This window comes from Aythya fuligula, chromosome 6 (assembly GCF_009819795.1).
Source record: "Aythya fuligula isolate bAytFul2 chromosome 6, bAytFul2.pri, whole genome shotgun sequence".
In the NCBI taxonomy this organism is placed as follows: Eukaryota; Metazoa; Chordata; class Aves; order Anseriformes; family Anatidae; genus Aythya; species Aythya fuligula.
This window is the reverse complement of record NC_045564.1, coordinates 25,767,993-25,786,392: the sequence shown is the minus strand read 5'-3', so window position 1 is coordinate 25,786,392 and position 18,400 is coordinate 25,767,993. Positions and strand designations below refer to the sequence as shown.

The following is an 18,400-nucleotide window of genomic DNA, read 5'->3' as shown; positions in this document are numbered from 1 at the left end:
TTTTGCTTCTGTTTTATTTAGTTACCATAAATGAACTCAGGATTCTGCACCATCTTTTGCCAATATACTTTGCATCCTAGGCACCTACAAGCAATACTTGATTTTCTTTGTTTTTGTCTGAGATGTGAATTATTCATTTAAGTAAGTAAGTTATAGATAACTTGAGTCTTGAGAAATGCATGATGGAGGAAAAACTGTTCAAAAGTGTAGTGAATTGGCTGTTGGACTTGAGAGACACTCTGGAGAACTTTGTACTATGGGCATGAGAGGTGGGTTGGGTTCCCGACTCCTTCTGGCTATATAATTTCTTTAAGGCATCTCACAATGACATCCAAAATCCTCTACATTTGAATGACGGTTGTACTTAAGTCATATTTTGTCTCTTTTGGGAAAGATTTCCAAAGTGATGTAGAAGTACATCTGCTTCTCAGTGTCACATGGAGGGAGTTATTCCTCTTCAAAACACATTTTTATACCTCTAGTGACTTGCAGCTTCAAGACTTTGTCTTCAAGGTCTTTCTGGTTGCTCTTTAAGGAAAGCCCCACTCAGTCCTGCCCAGACCTTAGGGTTTCTCCAGGTTGACTTCAAGGAGGCACTGAAACTGAAGGGCACAGTAATGTGGAGAGCCATTCTGTCTCTCATAACACAGTTGGTACATGAGCACATCTACTGTGGTATGAAGCAATACCTCTTCCAACAGCAGCTGGTTTTATTTCTGTTTGTGCTCGTGCCTGGTACCAGTCAGCTGCTTTGTGAATAAGCAGCACCCACGGCATCTGAGCACCCTGGCTGCCTAGCAGCGTGCTTCTGTGGATTTGCTGTCTTACCTTCCTGCCTCTCTCCTCCCCTTCCCCCCGGTTTCTACTACACTTTGCCTTGTAGACAGCAATATAGGACCAGGCTGCTTCTCAGTTCCATCACTTTTCCCTGCTGTGAGTGAATCTGTTGCAATTAAATTTTAATTGAGATGCACACTGCTTAAATAGACACAAGACAGCTACAGCTATTGCTAATTAATTTTCTTCCAAAATGACAACATTTAATAATTATACTCCATGTCACTTATATTATTTATACAAGTTTAACTCTGGGAATTTTTTTGAAGGCACGTCAGCTGTGAAAGTGCTTTATGGTGTTAATCTCCTGTAAGGCAATTGTGATTAACTTGAAAAGTGAAAGGATGTTTATGGTGCATTTAGTAAATTAGCATGTAACTCTGCAAGTTTCAAGAGAGATTGAAACACTGAGACATTTGTATGAATGTGTAGTAGTATTTCTGGTTACAGCATTTGAATCCAGAGAAGCCCTAATGATAATAATTTGTGCTCTTGTGTCATCTTTCTTCTGAGGATCTCAAAATACTTCCAGTCGATGAACGAACGAGCTTGCGCTTTGTGACAGAGATTTCCCCACAGTTTCTCACTTCACCTTGCACAGCACAAAGAGATCATCTGCTGCCCCAGCATGGAAAATTCCTTGCCCTCTGCTCTCTTGCTTTAATAGCAGGCAATGAAAATGACCTTTTTGTATTTTAGTATGAAGAATCCATCACTGGTTGCTGTCAGACAGGGTGTTGGATGAGTGGGACCATTTGTCTGTTGCAGCGTGACAGTCCTTAGGCAGCGCTGTGACAATTTGGGGAGTCTGCCTGTATGAGAGAACATGTAACTGTCACATCATGGCGTGACTTGGTGTTGGTGGAGCAGCAGAATTGTCAACCTCTGAGCTTCAAATGTTCACCAGGCAGGTAGAAGCTTCTTGGGGCAGCTGCAAGGAAAAATCTTCCAGCCTCTCCCACAGGGGTACATAACGGAGAAGCTCCCTCTGCAGAACAAAGGAGCTGGATATCGAAGGTGAGATGCGTCAGCCTCGGGGGTTTACTGGCAGATCAGGGAGTTTCGGGAAGGTTTGGAGAATCAAAGGGCTTTTTTTTTTTCTCCACAGTGAGGGTCCTTTTTAAGGTGAAACTTAAAGCTGGAAGCCACGGTGGAGGGATTTTATGGGTCAGAGAAATAAATGTGGGAGGGAGGAACAGGTTAAGACTGTGATCCCTCAGAGGACCAAAGACCAATAAAAGTCAAAACTAGATGAGAAAAGTGACTGCAAGTACCTGGCTGTGTGTATTTCCTCTGCTAGCATAGGGTAGCTATTTTAAAAGCTCTGTGCCTTTCTGATTGTTGTTACCACATAACACTGCAAAGTTAAGCTGCTGTGGGAGCAGAGATCTGGAACTGTGTGTGTTTGCATTTATTAAGGATGCTGGGGATTAGTATTGATACAGCAGAGATGTATGGGATGGAGCAATCCCCTTCCAAGAAGGCACAACAGACCATACTGAAAAGTGTTGCAGGGATGGCAAGAAAAGTACCTGGTGTGCTGCGATGGGCAGGGGAGGTGGGGGTGTTGTGGACTGCACCACCGGGCAATGGGAGTGTCTTGGACAAAGGAAATTTGACCAAATGTGTTATATGAGTGTATAGTAAAACTCCCTTATTGGATATATGGGAATATCATATGCTATTCAGGTCACATAAATTTAAGCGTCTTCTTGAAGCTAGACATTTTAGTTCATTGTATAGTGAATACATATCAAAAAAGTACCTTCAGAACCATTTTACTCAATGTTAAGATGGATGTGAATGAAAGGCTGACTAGTTATCTGTCTGTCCATCCTTGTGTCGTATCATGAAATTGAATTTAAAAAAAAACCCTCCTTGTTACTTCACTTTATTTTTCTCTCAACTTTGCTGCTAACAAAACAGACCCAGCAATATTTAGTTCTGTTTTAGCATCTAGTTGTTTCTTGTGCACCGTTGCGTGGTGCCAGGGTTAGGGACTTCAAAATAAAAAACAGAACTCACCAAGATGCAGGTTCTTAAGTAATGGAAAGTTTTCAGGGCCTTTATTTTATTGCTTGTCTCAGTGGGTTGTAGCTTATTCTATTCCTCTGCTGTGCAGGTAGCACAGTTAATTATATATGGATGGTTGTGCTTATCAGTAATACAGTCACGATTCTTGGCAAAGATGCAGAGTGTCGAGGCACAGAGGGGTAGGACACTGGTGTGTGCAGTCCCCCATCTCCCATGTCCTGGGAACTAAGAGCTGCTACTTTGCACCTGACCAGACAGGAATCATTTACTCCTGTAACAAATAGACCTCTTCTTCTGTGTGTTTTCCCTGGAGTTATTTAGACATGATGTTGTTTGCTTTGAGGTCTCATACAAGCTGCAATTTGCATAAGGTGCTGGAGTTACCGACGGTTCATTCCTTTGATAGCTGATTCTCACGGTCCTGAAATATGCCTTTAGCTGCCGAGGCAGTTGTATAGCTGTAGGGGCTGCAACCAGGAAGGCCACAGGTCTGGCAGAAGCTGGTAGTGTTTTCTCCAAGACACACAGTATGAGTGGTCCTGTCCAGGTCCCAGCCAAAAGACACGGCAGGAGCCACGTGGCTTTGGGTCTGTTTCGTGTCACTGCACTGAGCAGTGCTAAAGGGAAGGCTTAAACATTAATGAATGTCCACAACTACCAGTTCTCTGCTTTAAAAATCCCAGTGGCGTGCAGTAATGAAAAGCCAACCCTATGCATGCTGCAGGTCCATTTCTCCGAAGGCATTTGTCTGGGTGTATTCATACAAATAAAGACTGATCTTCAGTTATAGGAGTGCTAAAGGAAGGTATCTAACTTTTTCTCACTTTGCTGCTAATGATTTGGGGATGGCCAACTCTATTTGTTCTCAAAAGATATATTTTCTCAGCTACTCTAATGAACATTTCATAAACTAGTAATAAATCTGAGTTAGCAGTGGAAATACTGGCTCCAAAATAGAAAGCGTGCTGAGCTGTCTCATTTTAACTCATGAAATGCTGGGAAAAGCCCAAGGGGACAAAGTGGTAACAAACACTGGGTAGCTGAGGACATGGTTTAAAGACAAGAAGTCGTTTGGGCCTCTATAGCTGGTGACATCTTCCCCCTCCTGTTCCGTACAAAATTTGGCTCAGACGAGTGACTAGAAACAGGAGATTACCTGTGTTTCATTTCTTCAGTAGATAAAAGCCTAACAAGCTTTTCAGTCAAGTGCTAGGTTATGAGAGCAAATGGGATGAACCTGGAGTGGTGTTTCAGTATTTTTAGTGTTTAGTTTGGAATGTTGAGTTTCCCTGACACTGTGTAATGCAGAGAGCATGATAGTATTAGAAATATATATTCTTTTAGGGAAGGGCTGATTTATGAGAAATTAGTCAGGAAAATAATTGTTCCCTCACTTGGGGGAAAATACACTGCAATGAGAGTTAACTGAAGCCCTCTAGTATTTCTCCTAAGATCAGAACAATGTGTCCTAACAGGTACACTCACTGGTTCATGATTTTCCAGGGGGATCTGATTCTCATCTTGGACACCTGTCTTAGAGCAGAAGATGGTCAAAGTCAATGGTTTCATTGGTGAAAACAAGTATGAAAGAGATTAGGAGCAGACGGGTATCTCTGGTCCATCTGAGCAAAGTGACTCAAATGACACATATTTAGGTCCTGATTGAAGAAAGTGCATATGCATTTGCTGAAGTCTCCCGGAAGCCAATGAAATTGAAAGCGTAGTGTGGTAGGCTTTGAAGGGCTTTGAAAGAGGAGACAATAGTCAAAGCAAAACAAAAGAGCAAGCCGTCAAAGGATGTAAAGCAAAATGACAGGAACAAAGTGACAAGCTAGAAAAATGCTCTTTGCTCCCACATTCTGAATGGCTGTGAAATCAGCTTTGTACTCATTAGAGCCAATGTAAAGGAACTTGCTGTAAATGAAAATGAATGGCTTAGAGGCTGGTGTTTTGAGTTCAGACATGTAGGTGAGTGGCAGGAAGCACAAGGAAATGCCAAACTCTTGGAGCCATTGTGCAGGAGGAAGAAACAGGAGTCAGAGGTGGCCTAGAGGCAAAAAAAATTACAGTGAGGTTGGAGGAAACTGAGGATTGCCTCAGGTTGCAGACTTGAGTAACCAACAAGACGTTCTCCACTTCTGCAAAATTTGGCACCCTTGGCCACCTTCGGTCCATGGCCAGGTTCCTGTGAGAAGCTATCAGAGAGGCAGGTTGCCGTTTCCATGTGGGTGGAGGGAATCAGGTCTGAACTAGGTCGGTCTTGAGTGAAATGTGGGAAAGATCTAGCAGAGAGAAATCCCAGAGGTAACTGATACAGAAGATTGCATACAGCTTAGCTGTGAAGGGAAGAGGAAGATGGAATGAGAGTTACAGGCACAAGTGGGATTTTGAGAGAGGCAGGCTGGGTTTCTGAGGAAAAAGAGCAGGAGGAAGAGAGACAGGGCAAGAAGAGTGGCTATGATGGTTGAGAAGATGGTTGTGGGGGAGTGAGGTAATTAGAGGGGAAGAGCATATGAAACGTTAGGAGCAGGGAAGGTTTTGTAGATGGGAGGTTCTTGTTTTAAAAACAAATTCTTGTTTTGGCTATTTTCTCTAGGAAGAATTCAACAAGGTTGTACGCAGAAAAAAGATTCAGAGATAGAAAGTAATTATCATATGCATTAATATACAACAGAAATAATGTACAATAACTACAAGGGAAATTAAGTAATAACTATTACTAGTAATACTAAACAGATATCAAACTTTGGTTAAGGTTTGTTTCGTACTATATTTCTTTTTGTTATTATATATGTAAAGGGCTCTGTCCTGAAAAAATAGTATTAATTCTTTATATTTTGTCTTAAATTAGATAGTATCAGACAACAAGAGCAAAGGAGGAGGAAGTACCTATAGGGTCTTCTCAGGATAGCCTTAATGATTTCAGTGTTTTATTTGAGAAAACAGCAAAAAGCATCTTTTTTGTGTTGCATAGTGGCCACAGCAGTCATTGTGCCTCAGAGTCTGGCATAGCATCTGAATAGCTATGGGGTCATCCAACAAGAGTGAATGCAGTCTCCACTGCTCAGCCCCTAGCCTGATTACCACAAAACACACTTCTTTTGCTTGACTTGCTTTAGCTGCCCAGTTGCATGCACACAACGTGGTTCCTAAACCATTCCCCTGAGCTATAGCAACCTGCCAACGTTTGCTAAAAGTTTATTGCTAGCCTGGGTTTTGTTCCAGTGACTTTTGTGGACATGAGATGTGCTGGCATGTGAGCCCTGCTCGTTTTGTATGTGATACTACAGAGCAGTAGAGGATGAGGCTTCCCCACACTTCTGTTCTTCTGTAGGATGTGGAGACACCACTGCTGGGGGTGAGAAGGTAGATTTTTCCCTTACCTCTTATAACAGGAGAATTAAATCAATTATAATGTTATTGCTTTCTTTTTTGATGCTAGCAGTTATACACCAGACCAAGAAATTAAGTCAGTTCTTGTAGGCCACCAAGCAAAAACTGCAGGATATTTTGTTGGTGAACAGCTTTATATCTGTCTCAGTCATCAAAATACTTGTAGTGCAGTAGACATAACTGCATAGTAAAGGAATGTATGCTCGGCAACATTGCCATTGGCAGGACATAAACACCTTAGACTTTATCAGCATTCTGGGAGATGTTTATTACTTGAGTCTTACCAAGGTCTTATCACAGAAGAAAAAATACAGAAATTGGATAGTAGGTATTTTGCTTATTGGCAGAGACAGGCATGGTAAGATTCAATCATTATAAATGCAGACGTTTTGATCTGTGAAGGTATGACAAATCAACCATTTATAACACAGAGATTCGTAGGTGCATAAGATCAAAGAGGATCAGGGTGCTCATTTAGTCTGACTTTTTCTATAATACCATCAGAGGACTTTCCTGTACTTAAGCCCATGCACGTCCAGTGGTGGGTCTTCAGCAGGTCTTCTGGGAAAACTATATGAACAAAGCATCAGCTCAGCAGTGCCAGAGAGTCCTTCACCAACCTGAATGCAGTGCTCTTCTGTTGAAGCTAGGAGCCTTGTTTCTATCTGAATTTCTCTAGCTTTACCTCTAGCTTTAGTCCATGTAATTGGTATTAGGTAGCTGTAATCGGTTTAGCAGTAGGTTCTTGCAATGTCCCTTATCTCTATATCAAAGAGCATCTATTATCAATTTACGTATATGTTAATATCACTGATCAAGTCATCCTGCAAGTACCGGTCTTTTAAGCTCACTTTTGTTGTTGTGCATGGGTAGCACTGAAGTCTTTGTGATTTTCCTCTTTCTGCCTGAAGTATGGATCCCAAAGCTGGGGGTCATGTTCCATTAACCATTGATTCAGGGTTAGACAGAGAAACATTATAACCTCACAAATTTTGCTTGGACAAATACATATTGCTTTAGCTGCTTTAATACCAACAACCGCCGTGGAACTTGTCAGCCAGTGTTTGCCCATCATAAACTTCAAACTATCTTCAGTCAGTGTTTCTCAAAGCACAGTCTTCATTTTAATCACTTTCCACATGTGTGGCCTTGTATGTGGTTGCTTTAAAATAGATGATCTTTGTGTCTAGGCCATCTGGTGATAGAGAAGCAGGTCAGTGGTACAGAGCAATCATCTTTATTTACTGTGTCTGTAGTCATTTGTCATTGACAAACTTCATCACTCTGTATTTGTTTCCAGGCATTGATAGACAAAAGGATTCTACTTCTCCATTCACATAAATGTTTCCACCAGGTTCAGCAATACTGGTCAGGACTAATTGTTGTGTTAAACGAGCTATTCCACTTCTTGTTTATTACTTGGATTCATAACATTAGAGTCTGCACAATTAAAGAATCTCTTCTCTTTGAGTCCCTTGGTACCTTGATTAATTTTAATCTTGACATCTTGATTTCTGGCTAAATGAGTGCTCATTTTCACCCTTGTCTTTTGTCATTAGCTTAATACCCTCCTGAATACTTTAGCCTGTCTCCTGAAAGACTTATTCCCTTCCACTGAAATAACAGCCAACCGCGTTGTACGCTCACTTTTCTGTGTAGAAGACAGACCTGCTCTGCTGAAAATTGAGATGCTGCCTCTTGTACTTAAATGATAATTTCTGGAATCACATGCGGCATTATAACTTGTGTCGCACCTTGTAGAAATAAGCGCTGTTCCATTCAGAGTATTCATTTCATTTTCCCTTGTATGAAATTCCTTGCAAGGAGTCTTGGTGGTTTTAAGATCTATCTTCACCGATACATTCAGTCTGCTTGCGGACTAGGCTGTGTTCATGGGTATGTCCCTTATAGGTCTGCTCTCTCCTACTAGATTGATTGTCAGTATTTCAACAGTTTGGGGGTTTGCAAATGCTCACAATTGACTCCCAGTTACTGGTGAGTGTGAGGCCAGTCTGGATGACCTCCAGAGGTCCCCTCCAACGCCAAATACTTCATGATCCTGTCAGAAACTTTTATCCCAGTCCCATCTGGAGGAGTTTTCTCCATTCTCTGGTTTATGAACTGCCAACCATTTTATGTGGTCTGCGTCCTGCCTTCAGCTGGCAACTGTAGTCTTATAAAGACAATATGTGTTTTTACCCAGTGTGGAATAGCAGCTTGTGTGGTGTATGTGTTCAGTAGAGGAAAATGAGCCAATTGAAGTGTTGCTTTTTTGTTTTTAATTACATCCTTGTTTCCTTCCCAGGCTTCTCTCTTCTACATACTTACACGTGTGCCTCTGGAGGGAAGATTCAATAGGCTGGTGAAGTGAACTGGAATGTTTAAAAATAAACTGAAATTTTCTAATGGAACGTGTTCTGAAAGAACCCAGTTGCTATAGGGATTTTTGCAAGGATGCAATCCTTTCTCTTTCATTTCTCAAAATAGAGGTTTTACATTCCTTGAGCCAAATGAGACTGTTCTTATCTGAGCTTTGGAGACTGTTCAATGTCATCTAGATGGACTAGTTACTACAAGACAATATTACTCATCCTACCCGTACATAAAGCAAACCCATTAAGCTTCACTGCTTATGGTTTGTATTCAGGGTTTCATTCATGAGAGTTGAAAGTGCCCAAACTACTGCAGCATGGAAGTGAATCCCTGAGAAGATCTTCAGTCACCATCAGCCAACAAAACATTCACTTCCACCATCGCAAAAACTATTTCCAATCTGTCTGATTTAAAGGCATCTCCTTTTATTTTGGTCAAACCTCCTGCATCCACCTTCGCCCACTCTTTGGAACCTGCATGAACGTCTCTGTTTGGAGGCAGAGTTCCTGTTCCACTTGTAATATCCACAATTCATTTTCTTTATATCTTTTACTTGTAAACCTGCTGAAAAGTCAATAGGTTAATTATTACTGATACAGAATTAGAGTCTAATTTTGTTGTAAATAGTTTAACTGCTAGTCCCCCAACCTGGCTTTAATATAATCCTTGTTCAGCTGCTACCCACCCTGGTAAATCTGCCAGGAGCCATAGATGGTTTATCTGACGTGTTAGTTATTAACAGTTTCTGCTCTTGTTAGAGCATGAAGACTTGATCAAGTTCTTTCTGTTTTGCTTTTTTTCCTCTTTTTTTTTTTTCTTTTTTTTTTTTTTTTATATTCTTATATCTAAAGTATTTTTTTGAGGGGGGGGGAAATCCCTCCCCCCCCCCCCCCCCCCCAAAAAAAAAAAGGAAAATTCCATTGCAGGAAATTGTGTTTTTTATGAAAATCCAAAGAAAATTTCATACTTAGACAACTCTTTTGCCAAAATTCTCTCTCCATAACAACAACAACAACAAAGCAAACAAAAGAAAAAGCAAGTGAAGATTCATGGACCAGTTCTAATGGTGACGCATCACTTTTGAGCAATTTTTGTTTACCTGGTGGCATCCTCCCATATTTTTGCAGCAAGTTAACACAAAGTCTGAATGCAGGAGTGTCTTGATTATCTTCTTTGACGGTTTTTCGCATGTTGGAATTTGCATAATAAAACATTTCTCATGATAAGACACGTAGGATTGGCTTTGAAAAAGTACAAGCATGACTTTGTTTTCCTGATCCACCACAAAAGGCTCATCCCTCCAGCCCCCACTCCTCCATCTTCTCAGCTCTTCCAAAGTGAGAAACAAAGATAACTTCTGAGAGAGAGAGAGAGGAAAGTCATGTACCCCAGCCTGCATGTCTCAGCATGGACCAGTGCCGAATCTGTGTCTGGCTTTGAGCTTTTATGTCTGCTTGTATGTTTTGATGATGTATTATAATTGTTTTTAACCCAGCACCTGAATGATAATTTCTGTTAAAGGCTCCAAGGTTGGCAACTTGAAAACCTACTTGAAGTGGGGAAATGATTCAAGTTTATCTGATACTTTTTAAATTGGTCTTATTTGTAAGGAAGCGGCAACATTAAAGTGACATTAGTGTTCATGAAAAACACCAAATCAGCAGGCTAAACCCAAAGAAGCTTTGAGTTCCTTTCTTCAGCACCATCTCCTATCCAGTAACCACAACCCATAAAGTAAATGGGCTTTAGAAAGGCGAAGAACATTTATGTTTTAATTCTGTGGCCTGTCTGTTGGCATCTGGCACCCTGGAGTGTCCCTGGATAACCTGGCCTCTGGCTGTCATTCCTGAAAAGCACAAGGCTCCTGTAGGTCCTGTGCCACATCTGCCAGCCCCACACAAGACCGAGGGTGCTGGGTGCAGTTGTGCAGATCCCTGCTTTACACCCTTGCTGCTCAGGGATCACTTGATGTCTGGTACCCGGTGGAAAGCCTCCAAAGAGCACCCCGCTGGCAAATGCTAGCTCTGGAGGGGGTAGCCAGACACCTTGCAGGTGGTGATAGTTTCTGACTACCCCCGGTAACTCCGCTGGTGTTGTCTGATAGAAGTGGAAGGCTGTTGTGATTGCTGCAAGGAGGGCAGCAGTTGGGACTCTTTCTCAGGTGCATCTCAGAGTGTTTTCCAGCATACACCCTGAACCACAGGAGGCAGCAAGTATATCCTTGCATCTAGTTACTCCAACTAGTAAGGGTGATAGAGCACACTGGAAGGCTGCATTCCTCAGGGCTGCTTGCAGGGTATATTTCTGTCATAAGAGATTATTGTATTTCTCCGTTTTGCTTCCTTGCAATTTACCTGAGTATTTTCTGCCTCTCTCCCCTCTGTGCTATGCCTCCCTTCCATGCTAGACACCATGTTATGACCTGCCCTGCCCCAGCAGGTCTATGTGTCTTCATCTCCTTTGATACCAGCTCTGTTCATAGTCTTTCTTCTTCTTTCCCATGCCACTCTTTTCTGTCTTTCTGCACATAATTTGCCTGCTTCTTGCCTGTCACTCATATTCTCAATATTCAGTCATATTCTTTGGTAAAGTCTTATGTGCTCTAGTCTCTAAGGTCATCATTCTTTCCCTTTATTTATGCTGCTTCTGTCTCCCATGCTCTTCTTCATCTTCAGGAACCCCCTACTCTTTCTACACTCAACCAGTCATCTGTGCAAACATCCCTTTATCTCTCAAGCTTCCTTCCCATTGTGCATTTTTCCATACTTTGTCTCGTTCTTTTTCCCCATCTCTCTGGCAGAGTTGTGCCCGCTGGTGCCTGGAATATCCCCGGCTGTTCTGGAACTGATTGGAGGTGATATTCTGAGGTTATTGTGTTACAGGGAAATGCTGCCAAGCACCAGGCAGTCCCAGCTGCACTTTGACCTCTCACAGCAAGGCAAGAGAGGCTTCTTCCCCATGCCTTTGGTTTGCTGTTGCCATATGGAAAAGGCAGATGGTGTTGATCAGGAAGTTAATCTAGAAGCGTATCCGTTTCTTGCCGTATGCGTAAGATTTGTTCATTAAACTTAGAACTCTAATTTAAAGCCAATTAACAGAGTGATTTGAAGAGACTTGTTGTTTTTGAAGTTCAAAAGAGATGCTAAGTCTCTGATTTCAGTCTTTGTACATTCCAGAGCCTGTATAACTATTGCAGTGTTGCCAACTCTCCTGGTGTTTTTTTTTGTTTTGTTTTGTTTTGTTTTGTTTTCTTTTTTTTGTCTCTTATTCTATTTTTCCACTTTTTGGAGTGATAGGATTTTTGCCACGGGCTGGAACCATTTGGTGAAGCCTTATGAACCCCCAGGTTTCTGCCCAGTTTTGGCTTTACATTTGGAGGAGGGTGGGCAGAACTTGTTTGTCCTTCTATCCCCTCTGCTGAAAGCCAGCACAGCTCCCTCCTTCCTCCCTTTGGCATCCCAGTATTGTTTCCTCTAAAAGTAGGAGCTGGGGAAGGAGGCAGAAAGAGGGAAGAAGCCCTGAGCTGCTCTGTGCCCTCGTAATACCTCTTCTGTCAGTGTGGGGTCATCTTTGCGTCCTGTCCTCCCTCCCCACAGCATCTCCCAGGAGGAGACTGGGACTCCCCACAAAGCTTTCTCAAGCTTGGAACGGGCATCAGGGGCCTCCAGGAGGGCTGCTATTGCTCTGCGTGTACACACCCCAGCATACAGCACCAATTTCCATGTGTTACCAACCCCCTGAGATTGGCCCAAGGAGGTAATTCCTAATAAATATCAAGATTGGAAACCTGGTGTCAGGAGGACCTTGAAAGTGGTTAGTTCTGCAGTAATAATTATGCTGCTTTTACCTGAGACTGATATTCTGTAAACACTTGTAGATCCTTCAGCAACAGACAGTGTGTTTGGATAGTCCCGACGTTTAGTAGTGGCATGTGGACAGAGAAAACTTTCTTTAGTAATTTGAAGCTGTTGCTGATATAAAAGAAAACAGAGGGGTCAAGTTTTGCTCTGGTGTAGAGCCTATGACTTCACTGGGTTAACTGCTGCTACTTCTGTGTAACCGAGAACATAATTTGCCTCAAACCCTGGGAGACTGAAAAGGATCACAGCAGCCTCTGTATTAAGCCAGTGTTCAAAACAGTTGGCTCACGTTGAATTTCATAAGCAGAGCATGTATCCAGAAGATTTTAGCTGTATGATACTGTCCACTGCAAAAGAAGAGATGGCAGGAGCATCTCTTTGCTTGTACCAACTGAAATGGCATGGTACACCTGGGAAAGCTGCCAGAAGCTGAGTTATATCGGCCATGGGGGGCAGTGGGGCAGAACCTGTGGATGTGCGAGGACAAACCTGGGCAGGACCCTACGAGGGCTGTCCCAGCTCCCATCGCTCATGCTAGGAGCTGGCCGTGCCGTGGTGGCTGTGGTGCTGGTGTCAGCATCAGGCACACCCCGACACTGTCCTGCGGTGGGTGCCAGTGAGGGTCACCCCAGTGCTGGTACTGAATATTTAGGGAGGAATGGCCAAAAGCGGTGACTCGTGTTTGGCCGATCAGCCCGGTGGGGGAAGTGTCTGCTTTCTGCTCCGTCCAGGTTGAGGAGAAGGGGGTTTCCTGGTGAAATAGAAATCCTGAAGAAGAAAATGTCTTTTCAAGAAAAAGGTGTGCAGGGGGTATTTCTGATGAGTATCTGTTTATTCCCGAAGTTGCTGGCAGTCCTTTCAGGCTGATGCCCTCCAAAAGACACAGGCATTTTGGGACAGCTCTGTTGACCATTCCTCAAGCACTTAGCAGGAGGGATTGTTTTATTAGGAGAGTTTATGGCTTCTTGTTTTCCCTCAAAGGCAAATGTGACTTTGTTGTTTTTAATTCTATTGGGATTTCTCCCTTTTAATATACAACGCAGCTGTTAAAATAGCTGGGGTTGTCTAGGGCAAATCATATAGCACTTTCCTTGTTCAGATCTCAGATGGCTGCCTTTTTAGTGTCGCTGCAGAATTATATTACAGGGCATATGAATAGTGCTGGTATTAGTGTCAAAATCAATTACCCAACCCTCCTCCTGCAGAGAAAGCTACAAACCTTAGGAACAATCTGAGTAATCCATTTTGGGTTTCTAATTCTGAGTAATGATGGAGGGCAGGGACTTGTGCTTGAATAAGTGCACAGGGTCTTTCTCTGTATAGTCACTCCTAAATGCATGCTCTTTACAGGAAAAAGCAAGCTCCCTGTGAAACCCTTTTTCATGCCAAATGGCTCACTGCTAAGATTAATCTGTCATTGAATTTATAAATTCTGTGTGGCACAGAGCAGCAAAAAAAGTTTAGCATTGAACAGAAAGCAAACTATGCATTGCTTAAAAAATGAATGTAGTGCTCCTGGATGGTGTGGATTGACTGCCTCCATCAATATATCTTCTCATACTAGTAATAAAAATACTTCCATAACCTTGTGCCTCCGAGGATCTCAAAGCACTTTGCCATATTTGCAAAGTGCTATTTCTTATTTTATGACCATGGAAACCAGCTGTGAGAGAGGTTAAGCTTTTTGCCCAGAGACATAGAGGGGATGGTAGCAGAGCCGGGACAGGGACCTAAATCTCCAGAACTTCATTGCTGTGTCCTGGTCACACACGGCTGATCAGGGGGTTGGTGGTCACTGTGTCTCAGCCCTCACCTGTGGAGCCTGGGGAGGTGTGAGGTGGCGGTGGCATTGGGGCTCCCTCACTGTGGGTAGAGGTGCTGAGTGGGGCAGGATCTGTCCGGAAGGATGCTCGTGTCCTCCTGGGCTGGGGTGGTCAGCTCTGGACATGGGTGGCTGCTGGGGGAGAGCTGCTTTTGGCCACTGCTGCTCTGGGAGAAGCTCCCGTAGTTGGAGCCTCCAGCCAGCTCTTCCCCAAGCACCTTTACGCAGCAAAAATAATTAGAGACTTATTATCCTAAATCCTCTAAGATTAGAGTTGTTGCATTCCTTTTTTTTTTTTTTTTTTCCTAATCCAGTATTTGAGAAGGATTTACCTGTTTAATACAATTCATTTATTTGAATCACTTTATTTTATTTTTTTGTTCCTAACTCATTTGAAAGGAAAGCGTACAGCTGCAAAGGCCAGATTTTCTAATACGGGACTGATCTCTTGTCAGATTTTGGTTGGGTAAATGACACATCTGAAAAACTGGGTCCCTACTGATGTGTCTGTGGCAGGGATTTAGAGATCTCACATCAGGCACCATTCTGGAAAAGAAAACATGGCTCTAATCTGCATGCTTTGCAGGCGAGCGTTTTCTGATTCCAGCCTGTCCCCTCCCCTCCCGTGGCTGTGGGGTTTTGCAGCCCTCAGCCCCCCAAGGACACCTCCCGCCAGGGTCAGGGCAGCCCCGGGGGTGCGCGGGCGAGCGTCTGGTTTCAAACACGGGTACCAAGCCTTGAAAGGGGGGACTAAGGAGAAACAGGTGGGGGCTCGTCATGTAGCCTCCGAGGTTTATTTGCTTAGCGAACAGAAGCCCAGGCTGTCAGACCGAGGTCAAATACTCCTCCAGTTTGAGTGTATTTTCTTCATACGTGGTCTGTAACCCAACCTGGTTTCTGGATTAAACGCCCTGGCCCCAAGAATCCATCCTGTGTTTGCCACTGAGCCCTGCACACGCTGGGACAGGACCTCAGGGGCCACCTCGGCATTTGCTAGAGCATCGCTGAAGCCTGTAATTGTGTGTCTCATCCTTTCCAATGTGAGCCGGGCTGTTTAAAGCCTCAAACTGGGTCCACAGATGCATCACCCAGTGGTGCCAGTACCAGGAGCTGTGCCTGAAGGCTTCTGGGGCAAGATGCTTGGTGCACACCATCCTGCCGGAGCCTGGGCAGCAGCAGTGATGCTGGAGGGCTGTGTCCAGCCTGCGCAGGTCCCTCCAGGGTGCCAGCGAGGACAGCAGTGTATTTATGGGAGATGGAAATGTTTTAAGGGACTGGTGCTGATGCCCCACTTGGTCCAGTAGAGCCAAGCAGCCATTGCAGCTCATCACACGGTGGGGAAGGGAGGGCTGGGCTTTTTACTTGTCCATCCCGAAGTTACAGCATGAGAACTGCCCAAAAAACACTACAACAGACGGGGGAAGGGAAAAAAAGAAAGCAACAACAGAATGAAGTGCTTGCACCAGGGTCATAGATAGCTAAGCCGCAGAAGTTACAGATCAGGAGTGCCTAGAGTTTTTACACATTTTGAAGTTTTTAGGAGTGTTAACTTTTTAACCTGGGATGCTCAGGAGTCGGTCCAGGATGGAGGGAGGGAGGTTTGAGTCGAAACAATGGCAGGAAAGCTGCCGGCACACTCTCTGGTTTCCCAGGCGTCTTTTGGCTGATCCAGTAAACTCCTGTAAGGGAAATAGCTAGGATGTTCCTGAATATCTCAGGAGCTGAAAAATTTGCATCTGAAAAATTGTAGATCCACAGTAAAAATAGAAGGGAAAGGAGGAATTAGCCGTGGGTTTTCCCAGGACCAGCCTGAGGCTGGGAGTGCCAGGTAACTGCGGGTTCTGTGAAAACAGGTGTCACCTGGAGACATTTGAAATAAAACAAGATAAATTTGTGACAAAGAAAAAATGATGAAGCCAGCAACAGGTTGGGAGCTGTGATTTTTCATAGCCATAAGCTTTTAAAAAATTGTTTGTGCTTTAATGTCTTCTGTTTTGTGGAGCTTTCACCAGCACTTGCTTTGTTATTTGTAATGGGGGTAAAGCTGCAGCTGATTTTCCCATATGACTGGTCAGGGGAGAAGAATTAACTTAGGAGGAGGGGAATTGGTTGATGTTCATCCTCACCTCCTACAGACCCGCTGTGGCTTACCCATACTCACCGCCGAAAAGGGCTGGGCAGGGCACAGGGTCAGCGCTAGCATACAGAGCAAGCACAGACTGGGAAAATAAACAAACAAAAACAACTAAAATGTGCTTTTATGTGTTACCAGTACTGGAAAGTTTTTGACTGACTTTTTTTTTATTATTATTATTATGGTGGACTAGGTCATATACAGGATCGACAAATCGGTTTTATACATACTGAATTTCTGCATCTCACCTGTCCCTCAGTTCTGCAAAGCCCTTTGGACCCATCTACTTTGTTACACAGCCCAAGTCTAAGAGAGGCTATAAAGTGTTTTGGTCCTGATCCTTTTAGGCCTTCAGCTTCTTGAAGCCACCTTTGCAGGGCTGTGTCCTTTCTGCCTGTAATTACTGTACTGGCTGTGTCTCTGCAGTCAGAAACCCAGCACATCTTTGCTGCTCACAGTTTACTTTCTGAGCTCTGTCGAAGCACTGGCTGTTTCCTTGTGGAGCTGATTTTGCCTGTTACTGTGAGTGACCAGAATCTGGTTTTCTTTTCTGTCCTATAGGGTTGCTGAGCTGGAAGATGCATGCCTAAGATGGAAACTTCTGCTTCGACTGCTGCTGGGAAAAAAGAAGGAAAAGGTGCAGTTCTGGAGGGGAATGGCTTTACAGAGACTGGGAAGAAACCCACTCCTTTAGCAGCTGCAGGAGCAGCAGTGGCACAAGGAGGTACTTTATGTTTTCCACACTTTGAAAGCAGCAGGGGTGTTTTTCATTAGACTGTAAGAATTTAATAAGCGCGGTGGCATCTGTCCTCCTGTGAACACTGAGTTTATTGGGGTTCTCGGCCATCGGAGGTCACAGGAGTGGGAAGCTGTGTCACTGCGTGGTGTCTGCACATCACCGCACCGTGACAAGTCACCGCCAGTCCTCATGAACTGGTCTGGGGCTGGGGAGGTGAGATGTGCCTATTGGGGAGGAGAGCTGAGGCAGCACATTGCCACGGGCCTCCAGCAGACCAACGCTGCACGGTGGAAGTGGCACGGTGCTGGCTGCTCCTCCACAGAGGGGTTAAAACATGGCTGGCCCTGTTATCGTGGTCGGGAACGGTGTCATGTGCCGGCTGTGATCCTGCTAATGAGCTAAACAGGCTGCGTTGTCTTCGGCTGTCGCTGCTGGGATTTTGTGGCTGGGGAGGAATTTGGGATAGTCCATCCAAGGTGGTTCACAGAGATAAAGACCATTCCGTCTGTGTTGTTACATCAGAAATAGTTGAGGTCTTGACTCCTGTTTCTATCAGTATTTTTGGTGAGGTTGTGGTCCTGCTGGTCCGTCAGGATGCTGCCATGGATGGGTTGCAGGGTCAGTTTTGGTGGGTGTAACATTGGTGTGGAGGGGACATGCAAGTACATTGTCTCCTCCTCCTCCCACCTGCCTGTGTGGAACAGGCAACATACTACCCCAAAAAGTGCATCCCTCACTGACACACGTGTATGGGGCTGGTGGCTCTCCAGGGTGGTGCCAGGGCCCTTTGTGGTGGCTCCAGCTGTGGGTGAGGCTGTGCCCACCAGGGAGGCACCTCGCAGCTCTTGTGGGGGACCAGGACAGGGCGTCCCTTCTGGGCAGGGTGTGAGGAGACAAACTTAGAAGGGGCTGCACAGCTCGGATGTGACAAGGGACATCCCAGCTGTGTAAACTTTGCAGAAAGCTTTTTTGTTGTTGTTTAAAATATAACATTGCTAGCCAGATTCTACCCCAAAATGAACCCTTCTCCACCCCTTCCTTCACTGCTTGGTGGTTTCTCACCACCCTGGAGAGCCGGATGATGCCTCTGCAGGCTCCTGTCTCTTACACAGCTTGTCTGGAGAGTTTGTGTTTTTTGTTGGCAGAGCTGGGAAGATAGATCCTGGCCCAAATTGCTTAAATCTGCTTTATCTATCCTTTCTTTCAAC

General features: G+C 44.2%; 1 protein-coding gene across 1 annotated transcript in view; it reads left to right on the top strand.

The window, feature by feature from the left end:
• GLI2 (GLI family zinc finger 2) overlaps positions 1 to 18,400 on the top strand; it is a 186,254-nt gene that overhangs the window by 32,853 nt on the left and 135,001 nt on the right. The window contains exon 2 of the mRNA XM_032190266.1: positions 17,015 to 17,177. Within this exon, the coding sequence (XP_032046157.1) occupies positions 17,036 to 17,177 (142 nt within the window). The 5' untranslated portion in view covers positions 17,015 to 17,035. The remainder of the gene's footprint in view (positions 1 to 17,014; positions 17,178 to 18,400) is intronic.